We start from the raw sequence: 20,755 nt of genomic DNA, 5'->3' as shown, positions 1-20,755 counted from the left end.
CCCTTCGGTACTTAATACTAAAATATGGAATACATTACAAGGTAGTCAGATACGTCAGTGTGCCTTCTGAAGCATATGGTAGACACTATCATCATGCATGCTTAATACACCAGGACAGTAGTCCTGGCCATGTACTACAATATCTGTAAAATGTTCCTTTACCAGGGAGACCCAGAGAGAAAAGGTTCCACCTTAGGAACTTGTGCATAATTTCAGAATGGCCAGTCAGTCCTGGCAGCACATTTCTTTTGAAGGAAATGAAGTACTGGAAACCTATGCAGACTCCATTAGATGACACCTACAAACCAAAGTCAAACATCGTGCTTGGCACTAGAGGGGCAAGCTACACCAACCACCATGCAACTACATAATAAATGCAATCAAAACTCATGTAATATCATGCACACTTTTAAAAAATTCCATCTAGCAGTGCAAAACATTTTAAATATCTGTGTAGAATCCTCAGCTGCTCGGTTAGGTGATGCCAGTGTGTCCAGCTAGGTGGGATGTTGTGTTGTTTCCCCTGATTCACAGAGGATGCACGTGGAAAGCGAAAACAGATGCAGACAGTGCACAAAGCTACACAAGTCCAGAACCTGAACATCAATCTCATGCAAGCAAGGAACATTCACACAGAGACAAGCACAGATCATGCATGTACCCCAAGTCTGAACCTCAATATCATTCTAGTGCCAGCATGGTACACTTACACAGAGACAGGCACAGGACAAGCATGCACCCTCTACAGTTCGCTGTAAGAATAGTACTAGCCTCAGCTTTAGAAGGCACTTTTCAGTAATGTCACCCCAGCTATATGTGTTTGTGTAAATGGGCAAAGGTGGCACAATAAAACAAAAATACAATTAAAACAGAAAATGCAGCATGGTACCTACCAGAGGAGTATGACTGAGCCAGCCCGGTCGGTTTTGTTTGGACTGTGAAATCTGGTAGTTGCTATAGAGCTGCACACCATACTGTCAAAAAGCAATACACAGTCTTTAGAATATGATACAGCAAAGCGTAATTACAACTTTTTACACAGTTAAATATCATTTAATAATTGCACTTTATGATTATTCCACCACAGCAGGAAGACTGAGAATCAGCTCTAGCAATTTGCAATGTTGCAAACTCAACAAAACACAACTTCTTACAACACCCTGCACATAAAGAACTTAATTTCACACCATCTGTAACACCTCTGCAATGCTGTTTCCTGAGTGAGTACACAGGAGTCATGCAAACGTAGAGTTGTATACCAAAAGTGTGCTGCAATCTTGCGGTATGTACCAGGGTCCCTTAAAGTTAACGGTACATTTTCCACCAAACTTTTCTGCATGTCTAAAGATCAGGACAGCTGTGTGTAACAGCTTTAAAACAACAAACTGCTATCCTACTAAACATTTATAGCAGTACAAGTGACAACCTGCTTTTCACCCCAGCAGCTGTATTATGCTTTCAGGTGCATAATAACAGTTTTGATAATGAAGCACTAGAATGTCTTTCGTAAGACTTTACAAGTACAGTACTTTTAATTGCATTACTTTAAATTTGAATTCAAACATCTGCGTACAACAAACTTAATAGTGGGATTTCAGATGCCCTTCCAGATAAACACACACACACACACACACACACACACACACACACACACACACTTCATAGGTGTGTACTAGGCTAATGGCCCTGGAGCCTTTACAAGCCTAACCCATAGGATTACCCTGGCATCGTGCCACCCGACCTTAGTTTCCACTGCCTCTATCGAGTACAGCCACTGGAGTGATCCCCGGGATGAATTTTCTATTTCCCATCCACTCATCAAGATTTCTCTTGAAGACGGCCAGTGAGGTGCTCTGCTTGACATGTATGGGAAGTCTATTCCAGAGCATGGGCAGCCTCTGAGTTAAGAACCTGTCCCTCCAACATGTTCTGTTGATTGTGGTAATGAGGTTGAGGTCTCTGGAGTGTGTGGTGTGGAGGGATTGGGATATCTTTAGATGTAGCATTTCTAACAGAGCTGGGTCAGACATGGCTTTGTAAGTCAAGCAGAGATCGCCTCTAAGTAGATGATATGAGACAAGAGAATAAATGGAGTTTTTTGAGTTTGTCCATATAGGACAAGTGTTTAAGACATAGGATCCTGTTTGTGAGGTACTCTTGTGGCCTCTCCAGTTGTTGCAGGTGTCTAGTGAGGTACATGCCAAATGGGTCATTGTACTCAATGATTGGCTTAATAAGGGAAGAGTAAAGGGAGACAATGACCTCTTTCTTCCTGTATGCAAGACCCTTAGTGATGAGATGTGCCACATAGAAGGACTTTCTGACCACAGTGGCAATGTGGTGGTCAAAAGAGAGGTTGCTGTCACCCTGTTCCCAGATCTCTTATAATGCCTTCTGTGTTCAGTGGACTACCATCGGTGTGGTAATTCAAGGGAACCAGGTTTTTCCCAAGGGGTATGACTACACATTTTTTGACATTGAGCTTAAGGTCATGGTTCTGACACCAGTCGTTGGTCTCAGTGACCTCTAACTGACTTTATTGTGGTATTGATGTGAGTATCACAGTTGAGGTTATGGTCAATAGTCACTCCTAAGAGTTTAGTGTTAGTATCAGGGGATATAACTGTGCCATTTTTAGATTTAATAGTGAAGTGAAGTGGGGAGGATTTTTGTGTGGGAGTAAACAGCAGTAGTTTAGTCTTTTTAGGTTAAGGAGGAGGCAATGCTGTAAAAACCATTCCTCTACAAGCTCAAAGACATTTTGGGTGAGGGACTGCAGTTCTGAAGGATCTGTAGCCGAGGATATTAGTGTGGTGTCATCTGCATATTGTATGGATATAGCATAGGGGATACTAACAGATAGATCGTTTATAAAGATAGAGAATAGAAGAGGACCCAAAATAGAACCTTGGAGTACACCAAGGGAGACAGGAAGGAGGGAGGATAGAGTATTGTCCCAAAGCACTGCCTGTAGCCTGTTGTCTAGGTAGGACTTGAACCGCCGTAGGGCTTGAGTATCGAGGGAAAGGGACTTAAGTATATTCAGTAGTAGTTGATGGTTAACCATGTTGAATGCTTTTGAAAGATCTATAAAGATGGCAGAGGACAGGGTGTTATTATTATGTTGTTTGTTAATGAGGTCAAAAAATGACAGTAGGGCAGTGGTGGTGCTATGGAAAGGTCAAAAGCCCTGTTGAGAGCTAGCCAAAAGGTTATTTTGGAGAAGGTGGTCTAGAAGTTGCCGGTGAATACATTTTCCATAATTTTAGCTATGGGAGAGAGTAGGGCAATTGGACGAAAGTTGGAAAGTTCATTTGAGTTACCACCTTTGTACATGAGGGACTTTCCAGATGGTAGGGATGGTGCCTTCAGTAATGGTTCTATTGATTAGGATACAGATACAGTAGGCAATAACTTTAGCTGCTATTTGAAGATATTTAGCAGGTAAATGGTCAGCAGAGGGGGTAGAGGGTTTAGGTTTCTGAAGGAGGGTACAGATAAGGAATGTAGGCACAGGTTGGAGTTGGAAAGGGGTAGTGAGTTATTTGTGGAGGAAGGCAGAGGATACAGGGGGTAAGAAGTCAGCTAGGGATTGGATAGCTTAAGTAAAGAAGGTGTTGAAGGACTCAACAATTTGTTTGGGAAAGTGTTGTGTACCACCAGATGGGGTAGGTGTTCTAGAGTTGCCTGGATGTAGGAGACTATTGATACCTGACCAGAAAGCATTTTTTTTTGTCCTGAAGTATTGATGCCTTAGTCAAGTTTCTAAGCTGTTTAAATGTTAGATGATCAGATGGGTCTTTGGAGGTACGCCATTTGGCCCAAAATTTGTTTCTTAGTAGAATCTTTTGCTTAGATTCCTTTGTGAGCCATGGAGCAGTTTTGGTACTGTTTCTAACAGGGGGCGTGGTAGTCCAAGATTTCAAGGAACTTAGTGTTGAAGTATGCCACTGCTTCATCTAGTTGGAGATGTTTTAAGGGTGACCAGTTGCATACACTGAGTTCATTCTGGAAGTGTTCTGGGTTGAAATGTTTATTGTAACGAGTAGTTCTAAGAGTTACGGGGCTGGGAATATTATTCTTTTGTCGAATTATATAAGTAAGAGAGTGATCACTGATGTCAGAAGGGAGGATACCAGCCATATATGTTGTGGGTAGAGTATTTATTAGGATCCAATCAAGAGTGGTTTCTTTGTTGGTAGGTTTATGTATATGAGTAGGTGAGGTGATTGTTTGGGAGAAGCCATGAAGGTTAATGTAGTTAGATGGATTATTGGAGTTACAGGTATTCCAGTCTATATTAAAGTCACCTAGGAGGATGGTTTATTGTGGATAGTTAGTAGACAGCCAGCTAAGGATATTTTCGAGGGAAGTGATGTTGTTACCTGGAGGAAGATATGAGCATATAATGTAGATGGACTTGCAAGTATTTAGTTTTAGCTTAGTGATAAGAATTTCAGTATTGGTGTCACAAGGTGGGTGAGTATCAAGTTCTGTAATTTGGAGGCTTGCTTTGTATAATAAGGCTACGCCCCCGCCCTTTTGTTAATGCGATCCCTTCTTAAAATACTATATCCTGCAGGGGTAATTTCATTATCTTGGGTTGTTGGTTTTAACCATGTTTCGGTTAGACAAAGTATGTCGAAGTTATGTATATCCAGTAGGGCATGAAGATCAGTCACTTTATTATTGACACTTCGTACATTTAAGTGAGCAATGAAGAGGGAGTTTGGAGGCCTTGTAGGAGTATGAATGGAAGAGGGAGAAGGTCTTCCTGGGTTAGCAGAACTATTAGTGGTAGGGCCAGGATTAGGATGGATGTCACCATCGAGTAGGAGGTGAAAGTGCCATCTATATGTGTGAGTTAGAGTAAGATTCAATATGTTATGTGCTCTTTTGGATTATTGGTGTTTATAGCTAATGTGGATGACTCTGTGATACTTTGAGAAGAGATAGTTAGTTGTGGATGCGATGTTGCTGTGTTTTAGGGTGACTGATGGGGATGGTAGGGAAGTATCTTTTGTGGCATGCTGGAAGTTGGAGTAGCTAAGATGTTCATAGGCAGTTAGGATATAAGGAAGGAAAATGAAGTGCAGAATTAAGAAAAGGAGTACGGGTTTGAGATGAGTTGATATGAGAGAAATAGGCATTATGCTGAGGAAGTTGAGGGAGGAGTGTAAGTAGGTAGGAGTATAAAATGAAGAGGGAAGGGAGTATTGAGATGGAGTGTGTTTAGTGTGGGATGGGACTGGATAGAGAATATATGAAGAGGGGGGAGGAGGGATGTAGTAAGGTGCAGTACCTTAACGAGTTGTGGGCTAGGATTGGATGATGGGAAGGTGGGAGTGGCTAGAGAGGTATAAGGCTAGATGCATTGAGGGTGGGTGGAATTTGGAGGTAGGGTAGGGGAGCGGATTGAGCTCACAGGGCGAACGGAGTGGGAAGAGCCAAGGGAATGATAAAGAAACAATCTTTTCTTGCCCCAGATGTCAGGTGCCCCCAAAAGGGTAGGCTAAAAATATGTCAATAAAGCATGCATGCACCAAGGTAAATTTGTCCTTCATCTACAAGCAAATACACCACATAGTTTGTACAGACTAGAGAAGTACAGATAAGTTCCAGCAAAGATAAGGGGGATGGTGGGAGGGTGACCTGGACTGCAACAGTGAATACACTCAAACATCTACATTTAAGGTAAGTACACAACTGTACTATGTTCATCGTGTTTCACTGTTGCAGTCATTACAATTGGGTTGAATCCCAAAGCTAAGGTTGGGAGGCTGGAGCTAAATAGGATTAGGAGCGGCTATGAGGACCTGCAGAACTGCAGTGGCAAAGCCTGCCCTGGATTTAGAGTAGAGTGGTAAGTGATAGTGCTTTGTAAAAGTGTGCACTGAACTCCAAGTTGCAGCCTCTAAAATATCTTTGGTTGGTACTCCTCTGAGGAAGGCTGCTGAAGTGGCTGCTGCTCTGGTTGAATGTGGCCTAATGCCCTTAGGCACTGATTTGCCATGTTGCGAATAGCAGAAAGGAATGCAGTGGCCTATCCACTTTGAAATAGTCTGCTTTGAGATAGCCTTTCCTTGTGATCCTGCAGCATATGCCACTAGTAATTGCTCAGTCTTTCTGAAAGCTTTGGTTCTGTCCAAGTAGAAGCGCAGCTGTTTGTGTATGTCCAAAGAATGCAGAAGTCTCTCACCCTTATTCTGTGGATTTGGGTAAAAGGTGGGCAAATGAATAGTTTGGTTAAGGGCCACACTGGACACTACCTTAGGCATAAATGTCGGGTTTGTCCTCAAAGAAACCCTATCTGGATGGAAAATGATAAAAGGTTCCACAGCCATGAGTGCCTGTAGCTCTGAGACTCATCTTGCAGAGGTTATTGCTAGGAGCAGAGCTGATTCCATGATAAAAATTTTATATCAGCTGTAGCGGTTGGTTCAAAAGGAGGTAGGGTGAGTTTTTCCAAGACATAACTGAGGTCCCATGCAGGTATTGGCGATCACCTTGGAGGCCTTAAGTTTTTTGCTCCTCTGAGGTACTGCCTTAATAAAGGATGAGAAAAATAGGGTGCCACCTAGTGGACAAAAAGCTATACAGCTACAATAGGTGTTGGAGGGGGAAAAAGGGATCTAGGAGGAAGGGAGCGAAGATAGTGCAGTTAAGTGCAAAGGTTACTGGAGGGGAAGGGATGGAGGTACAGAAGCAGAGGAGTATGGCTGCTGGCTATCCTGGTAGGGAAGGGTACTTTACACCTATAGTTTTAAGCAAATAACTTAGCATACAGCAAAAACAAACTTTCTTGTATCCTTGAGAGGATGAGTTCAGGGAGAAGTTAGTCTCTATTCCTTAACTTAGGAAGAGACAGCAGATATTATTTTTAAATTAAGGATTCACGGCTGTCAGGTGGGGCAGGTTCTCCAACCCTAATTCAGGACAGGCAGGTTAACTAGCTGGAAACACAAATGAGAGAGAAGACACAGTGGTAAGGAACACAGAGAGTAAACAGCAGTAGCAAAAATAAAGGTCATAGACAGAAACAATAGAGACAAATTCACTTAAAAATCATATAAGCAATCAATGTCAGCTCAAAATAAAAACTCAATCAATAAACAGCTGTATCAATAAACAATTAGCAGCTGTATCTAAAAAGCTCAATCAATCAAGACCGTGACAATGTACAACAGAGAAGTGATTTGCCAATGTCGGATACACAAAGAAATATTTCTGCTAACAATGTTAACATCGCCCCTTTAATTACAGCCACTTCGCATGATGACATCACAGCAACAACGACCGGAAGTCTTAGACAGTCTCAGCATGAAATAAATGATACTCCGCCACCTAATCAAATGGCTATGCAACACCAGATAGATTTGGGAGCAAGACCAAAACTACAGCAGACAAATATTGAATCTTTTTTACCCCTACCGATGCGAGCAAGAAGGGGTTCAAGAAGAAGATTGGAAAGTCGCACAAGAGGGAAGAGGAAGTTCTCAGGGGAACCGCAGCACAAAAGGGGACGACAGAAGGACTGAAGAGTTTAGTTTATAATTTGTCTGAATTAACATTGAGTTATACGGATTATTCCTTATTGAATAAGGGATTAAGTTATATACCGGCACAAGTTAGTAACATCTCTGACTTATTAATTGATATTAGAGCTTTTGCACGTAAAATAGCATTAAAACTGTCTTTTAAAAATGCCTCAAGTAATGTCACGAATTCGAGTGCTCAGTTTGCTGATGAATATTTTAAAAGGAAAAGTACATATACGCCTGCATTCCATCCTTGTATAGAGGCCTTTATTAAGCTATGTGAGAATGATTTGTATAAGCATTATGCATTATATAACAAAGGTTTATTATCGTTGTTTCATAATTTATCACAAGATGAATGGAAGTCACTGAATGCTTTAACTGCTAATTCAAAGGTGATTATCAGACCAGTAGATAAGGGTGGGGGTTTGGTCTTGTTAAATAACAAAGATTATCTTGCACATATGGAACTCCTTTTAAAGGATGATAATACTTATAAGCTAATAGATGAAAAAACTGTTCAGAAATTAATTTTTCAAGTACATCAAGAGCTGAATGAGTTATTACTATGTAGACTAATTAGTTATGATTTTTATTTATTTCTAATGATTGAACAGCCCTCATTACCCTATCTGAAAGGCCTTCCAAAAATGCACAAGGGAATGATACCCCCTCCCCTACGTCCCATTGTAGTGGGACACAATTGGGTAACAGAAAATGCATCTATATTCCTAGAGAAGAAATTAAAACCCCTGGTATTTGCTATTCCTACCATATTAAGAGATTCTTATCAATTAATTGATAATATTAGTAAATTGGATTTTAAGGTTTCAGAGACACACTTTTTAGTAACACTAGATGTAAAGAGTCTGTTTACTGTAATTCCTAACAGCTATGGACTAGAAGCCATTAGGTCTTTATTAAATAAGGATGGAAGGTTCACCAACAATGAACAATCTTTAATAAATACATTATTAGAAATAGTTCTGACCAATAATGTTATGACTTTTAATGAACTCTTTTATATACAACAGTGGGGGGTAGCCATGGGCACCCCCTGCACCAATACATACGCTAATCTTGTTGTATATAACTGGGAAATCACGAGTTTATTCACACACCCCAATTATAGCAAAGTACGTTGTTACTACAGGTTTGTAGATGACATTCTTTTGCTATGGGATGGAACGCTACAAGAACTAAAAAGTTTCATAATGGATTTAGAAAAGACGACAGACTTTTTGAGATTTTCAACTGAATACTCTGTCTCTGAGATCAATTTCCTGGATTTAAAAATAACAAAGAATGGACAAGGGGGATTAAAAACCTCACTATTTAGAAAAGAATGCTGGAAGAACAATATGTTACAATACGATAGTATGCATCCAAGGTTCATCTTTAAAAATATAGTGAAAGGACAATATGTAAGGATAGATAGAATATGTCAAGATCTAGATGCAAAACATAATGAATTTAACAAATTAGAAAAAATGTTCTATGAAAGAAGGTATAATATAGATATGGTTAGGGCCATAAAAGACTCTTTCATGCAAGAAAATGTTATTAATAAGAGTCATAAACGTTACAATTATTTTGGTACTATTAAGCATTGGAATTCTTCACGGAATACTGGAGAGACTTTTGCCAACAGAGATTCAGGATATATCAGATGTATTATCACTTACACTAGTGACAACAAACAGATAGTTGACATCATATCGAAGAACTGGCCTATCCTCACAACGAATGGGGAAATTAAACAGCTGATTGGTGAGAGACCTAATTTTGTATATAAAAATTCAAGGAACTTGAAGCAAATATTATGCAATGAAAAAAGACCTAATAAATTTTATAAAATCAAAAAGTACACCAACAATAGTCTTTTAGGTACCCATCCGTGTGGGAAATGTAGTTCCTGTGCATTGATATCAAAAGAGAAAAACTTTTTTCATCCTGAGTTACTATTTAACTTTGAATTTAAATGTAATGCAAGTTGTGATGACAGTAATGTTATCTATCTGGCCACTTGTGAGTCATGCCCAGCATTTTATATAGGCATGACCACAAGAAGACTCAGGGACAGAATACAAGAACACACATATGCTATTAAAAAAGCGGATAATAAGAATGCTCTATCTAAACACATTATAGATCATCCTGAACATAAATTCTTGTTTAGAGTCATACAGAAAAAAGAATTAAATATCAGGAAAGGTGATAACTTTAATGACCTTGAGAATTTAGAATTAGAATGGATATTTAAATTTAGAGCACAAAGTCATCCAGGACTTAATGCATATGTGAGCATCAGATCACATTTAAAGAAACGAAGATACTAATACTCACAGAATATTACATTTTTAATCTCAGGAGCAACATATGTATATACATTGTTAATAACATAAAATTATAATCATGAATTGAGATTCTTTCAGATTTTCTCTTTTTTCTTTTGTTATTTGTCTTCATCACCATTACCTCCACCTCCATTCACATTTTTTCTTTGTGTTTTTTAGTCTCCTTCCTCATTTTTCTTGGTGTTTTGACATGCAGCATGCAGTTAATAGAGTTATGAACAGCCATTAGGATTAGATGCACCATTTATACAATAACTTTTTTACTTTGACATATGTCCATCATCATATAAATTTGGCATGGATAGACATAAATGAAAATTCACTTTTAGTCTAGGATGATCTAGTAGCTAGTTATTACTTAGTTTTATTTATTATATATATAGTTTTGTTTGGTAATGAATTTTTTGATACTGGTACGTGAATTTAGAATTGATAATTACAACTACAATAAGATTTTTTGGTTTTTTGATATAGAATATATAATTAACAAATCCATCAATGTTTCTGTCAAGATGTAAAAGTTTTTTATAGTTTTTTATGTTTTTATACTCTACAAGGTTTTATTTTACTTATATGACATGAAATATGGTTATTATTGCACTTTATATTAAGTTATAATTTAAAATTGTTCAGCAAGTATTTTGTTCAGGTTAACATTGGCCTTATATACAATGTTTTACATATACTATCATCATAAATAAGGTCAGAACACATTTCAAGTAAATCATTTTTCTATTGAACAAAGTTATATGCAGAATATTTCATTAATTTGTATTCATATGCACAACTACGAAGTGGGCCCTCTATAGGAGAATGATATGAATAACATGACTTGCTTGTTAACACAGGTTCTTAAAGAAAAACCTTGACAGTGGTTGTTTAGGGATGTATTTGATGATTTTATTTTTATCTGTATAACACTAGACATATAAAATATGTAAATATACACTATGTAATTATATTTCCTAAAAATATACTGTGAACAAATATACTTTTAAGCCTGTTGATGATGGTTTACAGGTTTTTTATTTGATATGTATTATACTACTTGAATTTGTGGGCTTCTAAAGCAATTTCACTGAAGAGATGTTCAGTTACACCCTGCTATTAACTAATTGATTAATTGGAAATTGAATGCAATTGGTTAATTGAGCTATGGTTAATTACTGTTTTTTAGATATAATGAAAGCTTTTCATTTATTTTATTGAATCTGAAGAAGCGTGCCTTTGTGGATGCACGCAAAAGCGCTCATTCATTTGTTTTAATAAAGAATCATCTTTTTACGTGGTGGTGCCTTCCAGTTTGTACTACATTATGCTGAGGAAGTTGAGGGAGGAGTGTAAGTAGGTAGGAGTATAAAATGAAGAGGGAAGGGAGTATTGAGATGGAGTGTGTTTAGTGTGGGATGGGACTGGATAGAGAATATATGAAGAGGGGGGAGGAGGGGTGTAGTAAGGTGCAGTACCTTAACGAGCTGTGGGCTAGGATTGGATGATGGGAAGGTGGGAGTGGCTAGAGAGGTATAAGGCTAGATGCATTGAGGATGGGTGGAATTTGGAGGTAGGGTAGGGGAGCGGATTGAGCTCACAGGGCGAACGGAGTGGGAAGAGCCAAGGGAATGATAAAGAAACAATCTTGTGAAAACAATCAGAGAAATACTGACTGCTAAGGTAAGTGTGGATAGAGGAAGGTTAAGGTTGTAATAGAGTGAAATGGTAGAATGAGGATATATGGTAGTTATGTTAGTTATAGAGAAAAATGAGGGGTAGAGTGGGACTTCAAAAAACAGTTAGGTAAAAATAGTTTCCTGAGAAATTTAAGTATGACTCAGTAGGTTAAATGTACAAAGATAGTATCAAGAGAAGGGTGCCACCTAGTGGACAAAAGCTATACAGCTACAATAGGTGTTGGAGGGGGAAAAAGGGATCTAGGAGGAAGGGAGCGAAGATAGTGCAGTTAAGTGCAAAGGTTACTGGAGGGGAAGGGATGGAGGTACAGAAGCAGAGGAGTATGGCTGCTGGCTATCCTGGTAGGGAAGGGTACTTTACACCTATAGTTTTAAGCAAATAACTTAGCATACAGCAAAAACAAACTTTCTTGTATCCTTGAGAGGATGAGTTCAGGGAGAAGTTAGTCTCTATTCCTTAACTTAGGAAGAGACAGCAGATATTATTTTTAAATTAAGGATTCACGGCTGTCAGGTGGGGCAGGTTCTCCAACCCTAATTCAGGACAGGCAGGTTAACTAGCTGGAAACACAAATGAGAGAGAAGACACAGTAGTAAGGAACACAGAGAGTAAACAGCAGTAGCAAAAATAAAGGTCATAGACAGAAACAATAGAGACAAATTCACTTAAAAATCATATAAGCAATCAATGTCAGCTCAAAAAAAAACTCAATCAATAAACAGCTGTATCAATAAACAATAAGCAGCTGTATCTAAAAAGCTCAATCAATTAATGGCTGTAGCAAAAATAAAGGTCATTAGACAGATAAACAAATAAGAAAAATTTACTTAAAAATTATATAAACAATCAATGTCATACAGGTATTTCATAAAATGAACCTTTAGGTTGTAAATATCAATTAGAACAGCAGTTCAGCAGGAGCTTGAGAACTCAGAAACAGATGTACAACTTAGGTTAACTGTAACTAATATTGGTAATAACTGTAAAATGTTATGGGTGGAAGAATAAATGCAAATTAAGTGTCTTATATCAAATGTCTAAACTATAAGGACTCACACACAGAGAACAGGGCAGTACAGGATAGTAAGCACATATACACTTTAGCAAGGTCGGTTAGATTCTTAAAGGAAGGTACTGAGAAAGTAATTCACTATGTGCTTGTAGTATCACAGTTTAGGAAATGAGAGAAGATACTATATAATACTTAAACCACAAATATATATGGAGTTGATATATAGACGGCCAATAATTTCTGGGCCAGAAACCACTCCTCTTGTGGTAGATAGGCTACCTAATGCTTATCACTCCCACTGATAAGCTAGAAGGCTTCCCTCCAACACAGAAAGGCTTGGGGGGCTCGGAAGCTTACCTCCAGTCCTGGATACAGCAAATTTGTATCTAGACTAGTCTAGTTACAGGAAAGGCGGGAAAAGCGCAAACACTGGCTTTTAAGCCAAAAACTTGAATGAGATTGAAAAACTGCCCAAACAGCCAATAGTCTACAATTTCTGGACCAGAAACCACTCTTCTTGTGATAGTGTTTACCACTCCCATTGACAAGCTAGAAGGCTTTCCTCCAACACAGAAAGGCTTGGGGTCTCAGAAGCTTACAAACAGTCCTGGATACAGCAAATCTGTATCTGTACTAGACTAGTTACAGGAAAGGTGGGAAACAAGCGCAGATGTGGGCTTTTAAACCAGAAAGTTGAAAGAGATGGAAAAAAAACTGCCCAAATGGCCAATAAGCTACAATTTCTGGGACAGAAACCACTGCTCTTGTGGTAGATAGGCTACCTAGTGCTTACCACTCCAACTGGTAAGCTAGAAGGCTTCCATCCAACACAGAAAGTCTTGGGGGGGCTCAGAAGCTTACCAACAGTCCTGGATACAGCAAATCTGTATCTGGACTAGACTAGTTACAGGAAAGGCAGGAAACAAGCTTAGATATACTGACTCTGGGGGGTTTGGAGATACTATGTTTTTCAGCAAAACTAAATATGAATATACTCTTTATTCAGAGGATAACATGACCTCAGAGATAGTATAATTTAGGGTTTTCTGGTGCATAGTCTCCACATAGACACCTGCAGACAGATGGAATCCCTGTTTACATTTTCCATATATTCTTAAGTAATGTTCATTGAATGATGTATGCCATATTTTGATGACGCTTTACATTGCAGACCCAGTTTCCATTTCTGATTAAAATGCAGTATTTTTCTTCTTAAACTGGGAGTTTATATGGCAGTTTTTAGTATAATGAACATGTTATGCAAAAGACTTAACTGAAGTTTCAATAACTCTTCAGATTGCAGAGTAGCCACTTAGCTGTTGACTAAATGCAGTGTTAAATGGCTTCTACAAATAAAATCTGACTGTTTCACAGAAACCTTTGGCTACTAAGTTGTGAGTGGCTTCAGGGTTAATTTATATTTAGTATGGCTGGCTTGGTTATTTCACTAACATTTGAATCTATGTAGTTGAATCTATTCTCCAGAATGCAATTTTGCAATTTGGATAATATAGCGCATCTGACTATTTGATAACCAAACAGTTGTCATTCACTTGCTCACTTAGAAGTCACATCCCAAAACAATTGTTTATTTAGTTTGTTAACCAGGGTGGGGGTATGATCGAAACGGGCCCATTTCAAGCACAGCCCAGAAGTTAGAAACAGCAGTACAACTGGAAAGGAACATTACAGAAATGGTCCATTAAAATTCAGTCTATAGAGTAAATGGTGTCTAGATACAGACAATTTCAAGCAGGAAAAGTATTTACAACATTTAAATTTGTCTACAGAGGTATTTGAAGTAAACCAAAAAGAAACTCAACACACCACCAGGCTAAAAATATAAACCTTTTAATCCAAGGAAAATGATGGCTAGCACTTTCAGATGAAAGCCCTTCATCAGACAACTACATGATATCACAAATACACTATTTAAAATACAAATAACCAATCATATTGCTTAGTTAAAACCCAGCTAGTCTGTCAGCCCCCAAGGTAATAATCCATGTTGTTTCACAATATTTACTATGTCCAACTAGATCCCCCCCCCCCCCCACACACACACACACACACACACACACACTTTACTGGTCTGAATAGACTGCAGCACCATAAAATTGAAATAATGTCCAGGACATTTATGAATATGCTGAAACAAAGCACTATGTGTATCATTCATACATATAGCTAATAGATACTTAAGTATTCTATCTTTTAACCTACAGCTGACAGAAGCCCAGGGCTTAATGGTGTTGTGCCCTTAAAGCCTGTTCTTAAGAGGTATAGACCTCGTTTTTAATTGTTAAATTAACTATGTAATATCTTTGTGATATAATGCGGTTGTCTGATGAAGGGTTTTCACCTGAAAGCTCTAACCATCATTTTCGTTGGATTAAAAGGTTTATGTTTTTAGCCTGGTGGTCTGTTAGTTTTTTTTTTTGGTTTGGTTTGTTTTGTTTTTTATTACAACAGACCTTTGGTGCCACAGTATCTGGTTTCTTCTTCTTTGCAGGTATTTGAAGTAGGGCATACATTATGTTAAACATTTACATTAAATAAAGGGGAAATGGTCTGAAGTAACAGTGATACCTTCATCACAGGGGTGGAGGGTTGGTAACATTTTGTAGTACAATTTTATTCCTTCACAACTTGGTTATATCTGCAAGAGACCCAAAGTGCAGAAGATGTCATATGTCTTGCTCAGTCATAATACAAGTGTGTCTTTGGAAGAATTAAGCCCAGGTACGGTTCCGGAATTTATTTGGTTGATTCAAAGCTTTATTCTGAATTAAGAATATCCTGTGATAGCTCTGGGTCTAGATGGCAGAAGGAAAATGGACATTACTTCAGACTATTACTGCTCAGTCTAAGCAGTTGATTCAGACCTACTATTTGTCAGTAATCTGTCTCCTGACTATGACTCCCAAGAATTCAATGATCCTTCATAACAAATGATTTAGGATATGTGGTGGAAATCTAACCAACTTCAAACTATGAATCCAAAAATTCATTCACCAGTATCAGTACAGAATCAGGCCACTGAGATGGCTGCACACTGATCAACAAGTTAATTAGAGTTCTTCTTGTGTGAAAATTGAAACTGTAAAAAAGCCAGCAAAAGTTGTCATTCCGGTTAGTATTTACCCTGCCTGGATGACAGCAAAGATGAAATTTGGATAAAGTAGGAGAAAATCATCTAGAAAAGGAGAAGAAAAAAGGTCTGGCTAGGAAGACTCTTATAAATGATCAGCAGAAAAAACTGTTCAAGTATCAGTTGTGGTACAGGTGATGGCTTCCAGTAATTTAGAAGAAGAAATAAATCAAATACCCTCGTGTATTTAAAATAATAGAAACACTGAAGGAATATATCAGTTCAAACAAAAGGCTGAAAAATAGAGGCTTTAACTGAATATTCAGATGAACTGATAAAACTACAAAAATTAGAAGGTAGATGAATAAAAAGTTGGCTAAGCACAAGGCTTCTCAAGAAGAGCTGTTTCAAAAAATAGAATTAGAGGACACAGTATACAAAGAAAATATGAAATTTTCTGCTGTACCGCAGAACCTGAAAGGAACAGACTGCATTAATGTTATGAATGTACAAATAAGCAGCTGGCCTGGTGTTTCATAGCAGGATTTGCTAACTGATCAGACACATCATGTACATGCTCCAAATCTGGCCACAGGTAAGCAGCCAAGAACTATGTTAGCAAAGATACACTCATTCCAGCATTAAAACAGTTGCTCCTGACAAAACTGTAGCAGAAGGGAAGAGTCCTAAAAATTTGGAATTGCAGAGAATTTGTGAAAAATGATTATTCAGTGTTCATCAGGCAGAAGAAAAACAAATTTATTCTGCCAATCAGGAAGTGTCGAAAGTCAGATGTGTGATTCAAAGTGGTGTAACCAGCTGTCTTCAGAACATTTTTACTTAGATCAGACACATTTCTGATGTACAGCATGCAAAGAAAAACACAAAAAGGTTTAATCAACAAAAAGTGAGGCAGAATATAGAATCGGACTCTGATTCTCATTATTCTAATAACAAACCCCATACTGACACCTCACCAGTGTACCATTTTCCACTGTTCCAAAGGAAAATGCTTGAGCAACAGAAAAAAAACACAGGAGCTGAACCATGGAAACCATGAAAAATGTGTCTCACCAAACAAAGAATATAAACCAAGAAAAATAAAAATGCTTCAAGACCAAAAGGAGACCAAGGATGTAATTTTAGTGATTTCATTTAAAAACTTCATCAGAAGCTCAGAAGCTGACAAGAAGAATCAGGAATACCTTCATCTTGAACCAGTGACTGATGTTGGAAGATGGAAGATGATCAGGAGGAAGGCTTGTATCAGTGAAGAACTAGCTTTACCAGTGGGGAGACTGCTGGCACATAACACCTGTGTAGTGTTGTTAACTTATATTTTCAATGTTATCAAGTGTGGTTTGTCCATGTCAGATGACTTAAAACAAAATTACAGCATATACATGGTTATAAGGATCAACATATGTAATGCAGGAAACATCTCATGAGACTTAAGCCCCATACTCCAGCATCAAGCAATTTTAAACCCTCAGACAGATAATGTTGGTCCCCTTTTATCATGGTGAGAAAAATCTCTAATAGTGTTCTTAATCAATTTTGGGAAATAAATAAATAAAACCAGAATCTGATTATCTTCAGTTAAAAGTACTACTGTATCCTAAAGTTTTCAAACCATTAAAAATAGGAACCCTGCCTGTGGAAGATGTCCCAGTTGCCCCAAATGTGCTAAAGTGGTCATAAAAAGTACAGTTGTGTACTTACCATAAATGTAGATGTTCGAGTGTATTCACTGTTGCAGTCAATACAATTGGGTTATCCTGCTGGCAGGCTACCCACAGTCAGCCTGAATTCCAAAGTCTAGGTCCGGCGTCTGTTGCTGTCACCTCTTCCCTGACGTCAGTGTGCCAGGGGTATAAAAGATACAGCCGATGCCATTTTCTTCAGTTTTTCTTGCACCAGATGTCAGGTGCCCCCAAAAGGGTAGGCTAAAAATATGTCAATAAAGCATGCATGCACCAAGGTAAATTTTTCCTTCATCTATAAGCAAATACACCACATAGGTTGTATAGACTAGAGAAGTACAGATAAGTTCCAGCAAAGATAAGGGGGATGGTGGAAGGATAACCTGGACTGCAACAGTGAATACACTCAAACATCTACATTTAAGGTAAGTACACAACTGTACTATGTTCATCGTGTTTCACTGTTGCAGTCATTACAATTGGGTTGAATCCCAAAGCTAAGGTTGGGAGGCTGGAGCTAAATAGGATTAGGAGTGGCTATGAGGACCTGCAGAACTGCAGTGGCAAAGCCTGCCCTGGATTTAGAGTAGAGTGGTAAGTGATAGTGCTTTGTAAAAGTGTGCACTGAACTCCAAGTTGCAGCCTCTAAAATGTCTTTGGTTGGTACTCCTCTGAGGAAGGCTGCTGAAGTGGCTGCTGCTCTGGTTGAATGTGGCCTAATGCCCTTAGGCACTGATTTGCCATGTTGTGAATAGCAGAAAGGAATGCAGTGGCCTATCCACTTTGAAATAGTCTGCTTTGAGATAGCCTTTCCTTGTGATCCTGCAGCATATGCCACTAGTAATTGCTCAGTCTTTCTGAAAGCTTTGGTTCTGTCCAAGTAGAAGCGCAGCTGTTTGTGTATGTCCAAAGAATGCAGAAGTCTCTCACCCTTATTCTGTGGATTTGGGTAAAAGGTGGGCAAATGAATAGTTTGGTTAAGGGCCACACTGGACACTACCTTAGGCATAAATGTCAGAAATGTCCTCAAAGAAACCCTGTCAGGATGGAAAATGATAAAAGGTTCCACAGCCATGAGTGCCTGTAGCTCTGAGACCCGTCTTGCAGAGGTTATTGCTAGGAGCAGAGCTGTTTTCCATGATAAAAATTTTATATCAGCTGTAGCGGCTGGCTCAAAAGGAGGCAGGGTGAGTTTTTCCAAGACATAATTGAGGTCCCATGCAGGTATTGGCGATCACCTTGGAGGCCTTAAGTTTTTTGCTCCTCTGAGGTACTGCCTTAATAAAGGATGAGAAAAAAATAGGTGGCTCTGTATTGTAATGAGCTGAAATGGCAGAAGCATGAATCTTAATTGATGAAAAGGAAAGGCCTTTGTCCAGCATCTCAGTTAAATATTGCAAAATCTGAGGAATATTTGGTACAGTCGTGTCAATCCCTTGTGCCTGGTTCCAAGCACAGAATCTCTTCCATTTTTCAGCATAAGATTTTCTGGTACTAGGCCTCCTGGCCTCCAAAATAACATCCATTACCGCTTTAGAGAGAGGTGTGTTTTGAATGACTACATTATCCGCCATGCTGCCAGATTTAAGGTCTTGAGTTGGCTGTGCAGGATCTGATTATTGTGTTGGGACAGTAAGTGAGGAATATGAGGTAATGTCCAGGCTGGGTATTGAGACAAGTTCCTTAGGATTAGGTACCAGTGCTGGCGGGGCCAGTCTGGGGCAATCAGTATCACTTTTGGCTTCTCTTGTCTGACTTTTAGGAGTACCTTGGGGAGGAGAGGAAGTGGAGGAAAGGCATATACTGTTAAATTTTTCCAGCTGAAAGATAGAGCATCCACTTTCCATGCTTGCTTGTGATAAGTCCTTGTGCAGAATCTCTGTAGTTGGCAGTTGTGAGGGGAAGCAAATAGATCTATGTCCGGGCATCCCCAATTCCTTGTTATCATGCTGAAGACTTGCGGATCCAATTTCCACTCGTGGGGATCCATGAGGTTTCTGCCTAGTTCATCTGCCAGAGTATTTATCTTTCCTGGCAGGAATTGTGCCTGAAGATGTACTTGGTAAGTCAATGCTGTGTCCCACAAAGTCATGGCTAGTCTGCATAGGGGGTAGGAATGAGTGTCTTCCTGCTTGTTTATGTACCACATGACTGGAGTATTGTCCGTTTTTATCAGTAGTTGTCCCGGATGAAGTAGATCCTTGAAGGCTGTCAGGGCATTCTGAAAAGCTAGCATCTCTTTTTAGTTGATATGTAGATGCATTTGGCTCGCGGACCATGTGCCCTGATTACATCTTCCTGCCATGTGGGCCCCCCAGGCATAATCTGATGCATCTATTGTTAATATCTGCCTGGCTGTGGGTAAAGCGAATGGCTGGCCCTTGTTGTGGTGACAGGCCTTTGCCCACCATCGAAACTCCTGTTGTAGGCAGGGAATGAGGATAATTACTGTTTCCAGGCTGTGGCAATGTTGAGTCCAAACACTTTTTAGATACCATTGAAGTTTCCTCATATGCAGTCTTTCATATGGAATTAGCAGAATGCAGGATGCCATGAAGCCCAAAGCCTGCAGAATTTTTCTTGCAGACAACTGGGTCTGTGTTGCCAACATTTTGAAATAAGTAGTCAGTTGCCTTTGTCTGGCATGAGATAAGCCATCTGGGCAGTTGTATTTAAGCTTGCACCCAGGAATATTATCTCTTGAGAGGATATTAGTTTTGATTTCTTTTCGTTTACTGTGTACCCTAGGCATGTTAGCAATCTTTTTACAAACGCCAGATGCTGTAGTAGAATGTCCTTGTTCTCTGCTTGAATAAGGCAGTCGTCCAAGTAAGGATATATTTGTATTCCTCTTTGTCTGCAAAATGCAATTACTGGAGCCAGGCATTTTGTGAAGACCCTGGGCGCAGTAGATAAGCCAAAGGGCAGTGCAGAGAATTGATAGTGCATTGAGCCAGCTATGAATCTGAGGTATCTTCTGCATGATTGTCTGATTGGGACATGCAAGTATGCCTCTTTTAGGTCTAAAGTCACAAGCCAAGCCTTCTTGCCCAGCATGGGCAGAAGCTGCTGCAGAGTCAACATTTTGAATCTTGGAATATCCACATATGTGTTTAGAATAGATAGGTCCAGTATTGGTCTCCAGGCTTTGTCCTTTCTGGGCACCAAGAACAGTTTTGAGTAATATCCTTGTCCCTGCTCTTGCTGTGGTACTTGCTGAATGGCCCTCATGTCCATGAGGGATGACACTTGCTTTTGTGCCTCTGCCCATTGATTTTTTGGCAGGTCTGGCAAACCGTTTGCCCTTGGCAAGGTGTGAAAGTGAAACCTGTAGCCTTGTGACACTATATCCAAGACCCATTTGT

At 39.1% G+C, this 20,755-nt stretch overlaps 1 protein-coding gene across 2 annotated transcripts in view; it reads right to left on the bottom strand.

The window, feature by feature from the left end:
* The window catches only part of GRB7 (growth factor receptor bound protein 7), a 2,830,640-nt gene that overhangs the window by 332,797 nt on the left and 2,477,088 nt on the right, over nt 1-20,755 (bottom strand). For both annotated transcript variants that reach the window (XM_044072739.1, XM_044072740.1), the window contains one exon: nt 894-974. In XM_044072739.1, the coding sequence (XP_043928674.1) occupies nt 894-974 (81 nt within the window). The remainder of the gene's footprint in view (nt 1-893; nt 975-20,755) is intronic.

Source organism: Protopterus annectens, chromosome 5.part0, assembly GCF_019279795.1.
Source record: "Protopterus annectens isolate FY-2018-M chromosome 5.part0, PAN1.0, whole genome shotgun sequence".
Classification (NCBI taxonomy): domain Eukaryota; kingdom Metazoa; phylum Chordata; order Ceratodontiformes; family Protopteridae; genus Protopterus; species Protopterus annectens.
The sequence above is the reverse complement of the archived record's forward strand: the minus strand, read 5'-3'. Positions and strand labels throughout refer to the sequence as shown.